The sequence below is a fragment of the Gossypium raimondii genome, chromosome 7 (genome assembly GCF_025698545.1).
Source record: "Gossypium raimondii isolate GPD5lz chromosome 7, ASM2569854v1, whole genome shotgun sequence".
NCBI lineage: Eukaryota > Viridiplantae > Streptophyta > Magnoliopsida > Malvales > Malvaceae > Gossypium > Gossypium raimondii.
Genome location: NC_068571.1, coordinates 1,819,782 through 1,826,728, shown reverse-complemented (window position 1 = coordinate 1,826,728; position 6,947 = coordinate 1,819,782). Strand labels below are relative to the sequence as shown.

The 6,947-nt window shown below is 31.7% G+C and overlaps 2 protein-coding genes across 3 annotated transcripts; one reads left to right on the top strand and one right to left on the bottom strand.

The window, feature by feature from the left end:
* The first annotated feature begins 288 nt into the window (after positions 1 to 288).
* LOC105768662 (CASP-like protein 4A1) lies at positions 289 to 3,402 on the top strand. Of its 2 annotated transcripts, XM_012588740.2 has the most exons (4): positions 289 to 809; positions 936 to 993; positions 1,094 to 1,229; positions 3,004 to 3,402. In XM_012588740.2, the coding sequence occupies exons 1-4, from the start codon at positions 386 to 388 to the stop codon at positions 3,196 to 3,198; spliced, it is 813 nt and encodes a 270-aa protein (XP_012444194.1). In that variant the 5' UTR covers positions 289 to 385; the 3' UTR covers positions 3,199 to 3,402. The 2 variants fall into 2 exon arrangements, with proteins under 2 accessions (XP_012444194.1, XP_012444186.1); XM_012588732.2 differs by having other exon boundaries at positions 291 to 993.
* A 962-nt stretch (positions 3,403 to 4,364) lies between these two features.
* On the bottom strand, positions 4,365 to 5,792 carry LOC105771822 (2-methylene-furan-3-one reductase). Its single transcript, XM_012593216.2, has 4 exons — positions 5,589 to 5,792; positions 5,181 to 5,504; positions 4,949 to 5,108; positions 4,365 to 4,745 (listed from the first exon to the last, which is right to left on the bottom strand). The coding sequence occupies exons 1-4, from the start codon at positions 5,790 to 5,792 to the stop codon at positions 4,471 to 4,473; spliced, it is 963 nt and encodes a 320-aa protein (XP_012448670.1). The 3' UTR covers positions 4,365 to 4,470.
* Positions 5,793 to 6,947: the final 1,155 nt, after the last annotated feature.

The window sequence follows — 6,947 nt, the reverse complement described above, 5'->3', positions numbered from 1 at the left end:
TTTTCAAAATTTAAAATTTCGGTCCTCATCAAACAATAATATCAAATGTACATTTCATTTTGTTATTTCTACATATTACTCACTAAAAATTTAGTTAATGGATAAAAATTACCATTTGCGTCAACACTAAAATTTCAAAATTTAAAAAGTATGAACATAATTTATAATTCTACGCATAGCACTAATAACTAAAACTAATCAAATAAAAATATGACTAAATCCATAATTTGCACAAAGTAGAATGACTAATAGCAGAATTTAACCTTTTTTCCTCTTAATAGCCAATAGCCTATCCCCTCCCTCACCCCATACACCCCCCAAACCCAGTTTTTCTTTCAAAGTCTAAACCCTGAAAACTCAAGCAATCAATCTACCTTCTTCAATAATGGAGGAGAACCAAAATCATCACCAAAAACAAGAAGAAGAAGCACAGCATAGACAACATCAAGATCAGAATCATGAAGAAAAAGATCAACAACCACAGAAACATGAAGCACAAGTGGAAGAACCTGAGCAGAAAAGCCCCACAGTTTCACTATCTCCATTAACCCAAAAAACCACTCAGTCACCACCATCTTATTATTCCCCTATTGATTCTCCCCTCTCATCTTGTAATTCTTCTCTCAGTCATGGCTTTTCTCCACCACCAACAACGACAACGGCAGCAGTATCTCATCCTTCTGAACCCAACCCCAAGCCACCATCTGCAGTGGTTTCCAGGGCGGAGCTCACATCTAGAGATCAATCAACCACAACAACTACTACCGTTGAACTTGAAGAACAGACACAAAAACTGGGTTCTGGTAGTGGTAAAAGATTGAGGCCTGATTTATCTATATTAAGAAGAACCAAAAGAGATAAGATGATTAAAAAGGCTTTATTGGGATTTAGAATTTCTGGGTTTGTTTTTTGTTTGGTTTCTTTCTCTGTTTTAGCTGCTGATAAAAATCAAGGTTGGGCACTTGATTCTTTCTACCGCTACAAGGAATTCAGGTTTACTTTTTTTCTTTTCTTCGATCATTGATTCAGCCATTGGCTTTAGTGATGTTCTTATCAAATCCATTGTTCAATTTGGTGTTTAATTGAATTGTAGGTTTTGTATGGCAGTGAACGTGATTGGATTTGTATACTCTGGATTTCAAGCATATGATGTTGCCTATCAATTGACCTCCGGCAAACAAAAACCTCGGGGTCATCTCCGGTTTTATTTAGATTTCATTTTGGATCAGGTAATTCTTCTTTCGGATTTTTTGGACTGGGGTACTAGTGTAAGATATAGTTTTATATACAACATTGTTTGAACCGGACCAGATCGACTGGTCGGCCGATTAAACCGGAAACGGCTAAGATATGGATACGAAAAGTAGCTTTGAACTAGTTAGACCGGCTAAAAATCATGAACCAGCGGTTGAACTGGGTTTTTTAAACTTTTTTAATTTTTTAATTTTTTAATCGGACTAATTGAACCGGTGGCCTGATTGGTTCGGCTATCGGTCCAGTTTAAAAAATATTAATGGTTATACATGGGTGAAAGTATCATGGAGGTATCTGTATTAGGAGTCAGATTACATTTGTAGTATATGCTAAAAAAATAGTCAAATTAGTCCCTGTTAAAAATTTCATCACTTCTACTCTTAAAAACTAGTTCTTATACATCAGTGTAAGATACACTTGACATTTTCTGGATATTCCGTCAGTCACACCAGTTTTAAACAGTACAAATGGATGAAATTTTTCACAAAAATGATAAATTTGTCCTTTTTTTAGTAGAGAGGGCAAAATATAATTTGACTCTTAATATTATACACAGACTTCCATAATACTTTTACCTTATATTCGTGTTCTAGATTATATCCCTTATCAACGTATGTACGAGTTGGGATAGAAAAACTTTAGAGAAAATGAAAAATCTGGGTTTGATGGTAATTTAGGGGGACCATCCACAACCTAAATAGGTGGGTGGTGGATGACTCCAATTACCAATCACCAGTTTCTTGTTAGACACACAATTGGTGCATATTTGGAGCAAGTTAGGTTAGTTGGAAAACCTTTTCTGGGATCACCTTTTTAATGCCTTTTCTCTGTGATAATGCTGCCTTTTACTTTCTCTCTATTTTGTTTCCTACATGATATTGGGCTTGGATAAAAGTTGGTACCTTTTTCCAAAGTGGAGAATTTGGGGAGTTAACTTTTGCACTTTCAAAACGCTTGATTTGCAAGCAATGGTCTGTAAATATCACATGCCCTTTAGAGGATTGTACTCTGTGAATATATGTCGGACATGGGTATTGGACGTAATATGTTACTCTAACTCAAAAGTGAGTGTTGGATATGAGTATGTGTACACGGTTACATTGAATACAGATACTAAAAAACGAAAAGTTAGTGTAGCATAGATGTTAAGATACCACCCACAAAACAGACAAGGTGCTTTTTTATGTTCTTTTCTCCTTTCTGTTTCTTTTTTATAGCGTATTTTGTCAAACAAATCTTTATCTATAGTGGCTAAAAGACTAGATTCTTTGTCCATTAAAGATGCTTGGCCTGAAACTTGCCTAGATAGAAAGTTCAGACAACACATGAATGGTCAAAGTACTATGGAGGCCCCTATACTACGAGTTTGATTGCATTTTGCCTTTTTTTACTCATGAAATGGATAAATTAGTCGGTGTATGTTATATCAAAGAGCAAATTGATCTTTTTTGTTAAAAATTTCATCTATTTTTACTGTTAAAAACTAGCTTAGTTGACAGAATAGAGGGGGGAATGGATGAAAATTTTAACAGAATGTCAAGTTACTCTTTAATCTAATGTATTGGGGCTAATTTGTCTATTTTTTCAGTAAGAAAAAAATACAATCCGACTCCTAATACAAGGGCCTCTATGGTTCTTTTAACTACATGGGATTGAACTCGGTTTTTCTTGGTATTAACATGATTAATTATCTGTTTGCCGAAGCGTTTAAACATATGAAGCACCGAACCCATTCATTCAATTTTGCAGATCTTGGCTTATCTTCTCATTTCGGCATCGTCTTCGGCTGCCGTTCGAGTCGATGATTGGGAATCCAACTGGGGAAACGACAAGTTCCCGGAGATGGCAAGGGCGTCCATGGCATTGTCTCTGGTAGCATTCATTGCCTTGGCTTTAAGCTCACTTGTCTCTGGTTATAATCTTTGTACTTCCAAATCTATCTAGCCAATAATATACCTTCTGGGGTATATATACACATATAAATATAGGTTTGAAAAAGAATTTGAACCTGATAGCTGGGATTGTGGGTTTATAGAATAGTGCGTGCCATGCATTGAATTTTGTACAGAAAGTTAAGCTTTGTTTTCAATGGAATTATGTATGAAATGGAACAAAGATGTTGAATGAGTTCAATCAATTTGGTTATCAGATCTTTCTCAAGTTATTGTTTAAATTAAATGCATTAAGTGATAATGTTTAAATAGTTAGTATGTTATAAGCCTTCATATTTTCTTTGTTTTGATAAATATTATTAATTAATAAAATAGTTATAACTATAATAATTATTATTTTTATTTGAGATAAAAATTTTATTTGATGAAAACAAAACCTATAAAATAATACTAAAAGCTAATATTTTCCATAATTTTATGTTTATTGATTAAAATACGTTAATTTAAAATAATAAGTGTAATTTAATAAAATATTAATAATAAAATTAATAAAATTATTTTTCGTAACATATTTATTGGTTCCATCATTTGTCCAAAACATGTAAAATTATACAGGGACATAGTTAAATATTAAAATTTGAATTTATACTGATATAAAACTCAATGATTAATATTTTAATAATATAGTAATTAGATTTTATTTTTATTCATATAAATTATATATGTAAAATTTTGAGTAAATTTAAAATATTTAATTATTTTCTTTTTACAAAGAAAAACTTTCAACTTATAATTATCTATTAATAAAGACAATATTTTAGATCAATAAGATAAAAATATCAAACTAATTAAAAATTTTGCATACATAATAAATTTAACAATCAAATTGTTAAAATATCAAAATAGCATGAGAAAAACATTCTTCATTTTATTACATGAAACTAATTGGTAACATACGATAACTCTTTCGTCACGCTTATGAATCTCTAATATATAGTGTTTATATATATACAAGTACCATAGAGGTTTTATATTAGTAGTCGATTGTATTTTATCCCATTTACTTAGAAAATGAGTAAATTAGTTTCTATATGTTAGATCAAAGAGCAAATTGGTCATTTCTATTAATAGTAGAAATGGATGAAATTTTAGTAGAATGATCGGTTTGCTCTTTGGTCTAACGTATATGAGCTAATTTGTTTATTTTTGGAGCAGAAAAATAAAATGTAATCTGATTTCTAATACAAAAACCTCTATGATATTTTTATTCGTATATATATATATATATATATATATATATATATATATAGAACTTGCATTTAAATTAATTATCTTGTTGGATTGGATGTATGACAACTTTTCCAGCAACTCTGCCAGTGTCAACATATGCAAGTCCTTCAAGTGTTTGAGAGAAAGGATAGATGCCTTTGGGATCAATAATAGCCTTCACCTTTCCACTTTCCAAGTAAGGATTCAATTTCTCCAAATCAGCCCCATTTGAAGTGACTATAAACTTAAATGCTGGCACAGTCACCGCACCACTCACTGTCACAACTTTCCCACCTTCCTTCATTGCCTTCACTGCCCTTTCACATTGCCCTATTTTTTCATACACAAATTATACTTGTTAAATATATGATAAACCCGAGCTTAATCCAGTTGGATTATGTTGCAACTTATCAAGTAGATAAAATTTTGTTCATAGGCCCGAGGCTTAATTTAAAGTTCAAATTTTAACATCTGCAACATTTTTTCCATTCTCAAACTAGATTTGAAAGTAAAAGAATCTATATTAATCTTACCAACACAGTCATATACAACATCAAATTTCTCAGGGAGATCTTCAAAGTTTTCCTTGGTGTAATCAACTGCTAAATCAGCACCCAGATTCCTCAACAACTCTAGTTTTCCTGTGCTAGCAGTTGCCACAACTCTTGATGCTCCTAAAACATGCTTGGCCAGCTGATCCAATAATACAAATTTAGCATACCACAAAGGTAATACAATCACTTGGTAATGTTGACATAAACGTACCTGAATGACCATGCTGCCAACTCCACCCGCGCCTCCCAACACAAGAATGGATTGACCAGCGGTGAACTCGCATCGTTGAAGGCCTTCGTAAGCTGTTCCGATGGCGACCGGCAGTGAAGCAGCCTCGGTAAAGCTGAGATTCTTGGGTTTGGGAGCCAATAGCCGCTCTTCAACCGCCGTGTGTTCGGCCAAAGTGCCGTATTGTTTGGGATGATCCAAGGCTTTCTCATGGATGTTACCATATACTTCATCACCTACCTTTAAGTTCTTTACCTGGCTTCCTACTTTCACCACCACACCAGCTACATCGTACCCTGGAACTGTCTGAAAAAACAAAAATAAAACAATACATCCATATCAGACACTTAACTGAGTTTAAGTTATAGCTAGTAATGTAAAAAAACTTACGGGAAAAGGACATTCAGCTTGAACAAAAATGCCAAGCATCCTCTTATTATCAACTGGATTAAGCCCCGAAGCCATGACCTTAACAAGAACTTGATCTTCCTTCAATTCAGGAACAACAACATCGGACTTGAGATTCAGAACATCTTCAGGTTTCCCATGTTGTCCATAAATCCAAGCTTTCATTGTACATGGAACATTCTCCATCTTTTTTATGTTATTGAGAAATAGATAATTCTTCTGGTAAGTATTTATAGGAGGGTGAATGCGGTTTAATCATATTAAACAAATTCAAAATAATCACGTAAGGGAGAATGAATTTGACCATCTATTGGAAGTTTGTACAAAGGAAAGAGTTCATTATGGCTAATGCAATGGTTGACGTCATATATACATATGGGAAGGACCAACTTATTCAAATACTCAAATTTCATATTTTATTGATGTATTCAATTTTAGCAGTATAAAATTCAACTACTTTTATATATATAATTTTTATTAACATTTAATAATCTAATATTATACATATACATTTTTAAATTGATCCAATATTTTTATCATATCAATTTAAAATATTAATATATATTTAAAGATTAAATTCTTGTGAAAATATTTAATTTATTCAAAATTTAATATATATAATCTACCATATAAATTATGAGGGTGAAATTGTTAATTGAAAGCAAAATTGTTTCAAATTTATCCTACATATATTTTCTAAATATAATAATGCATATACAAAATCATATATATATATACAACTTGTTTTGGAATAAATTAAAAATATGTAATAGAAAAACCGAGTAGCAAGACTAAAGAAGAATACAATAACTTTATTTTGTTTACATTTATTAATAGACTAATACCCTAAACCAATATAAAATAGGGTTAATTTTGTTTTTATTTTTAAACCTTTTCAATTTACATGAGAAAATAATTTTCCCACTTTTTATCATAAGAATTATATTGCCATATTCATACGAAAATAATTGCCCAAGTTAGATTCCAAAGAAAGTAAATAAAATTTAATATATCAAACATTGGAATCACTTTTCAACCGATTAAATTTCAAGAAAACTAACTATTTTTCATTATACCAAATACTACCTAATGTAAAAGAAATACTTTAACGAGTTTTATTTTGTGACCCATCTCTTTCTTTCTTTTTTTATTATTATATGATAATGGTCAAATTTGGGTTTTGATTCTCTTACTATGCATTGCATTCTTTTCCTCTTTTGGTGTTATACAACACCACAACAAACATAGGAATTCACCAAAAGTGACGAGTAAAGTAAATAGAGTTCAAAACCATCACCTCCAAACATGAACAATATTGAAGAAAAAACACCACAAATCATA

Coding starts and splice junctions, on each gene's coding strand:
- LOC105771822 (XM_012593216.2), bottom strand. CDS start 5,792: ATGGAGAATGTTCCATGTACAATGAAAGCTTGGATTTATGGACAACAT. Junction 5,505..5,588: donor AAGCTGAATGTCCTTTTCCC/GTAAGTTTTTTT, acceptor TTGTTTTTTCAG/ACAGTTCCAGGGTACGATGT. Junction 5,109..5,180: donor TTGGCAGCATGGTCATTCAG/GTACGTTTATGT, acceptor TTATTGGATCAG/CTGGCCAAGCATGTTTTAGG.
- LOC105768662 (XM_012588732.2), top strand. CDS start 386: ATGGAGGAGAACCAAAATCATCACCAAAAACAAGAAGAAGAAGCACAG. Junction 994..1,093: donor TACCGCTACAAGGAATTCAG/GTTTACTTTTTT, acceptor ATTGAATTGTAG/GTTTTGTATGGCAGTGAACG. Junction 1,230..3,003: donor TAGATTTCATTTTGGATCAG/GTAATTCTTCTT, acceptor TCAATTTTGCAG/ATCTTGGCTTATCTTCTCAT.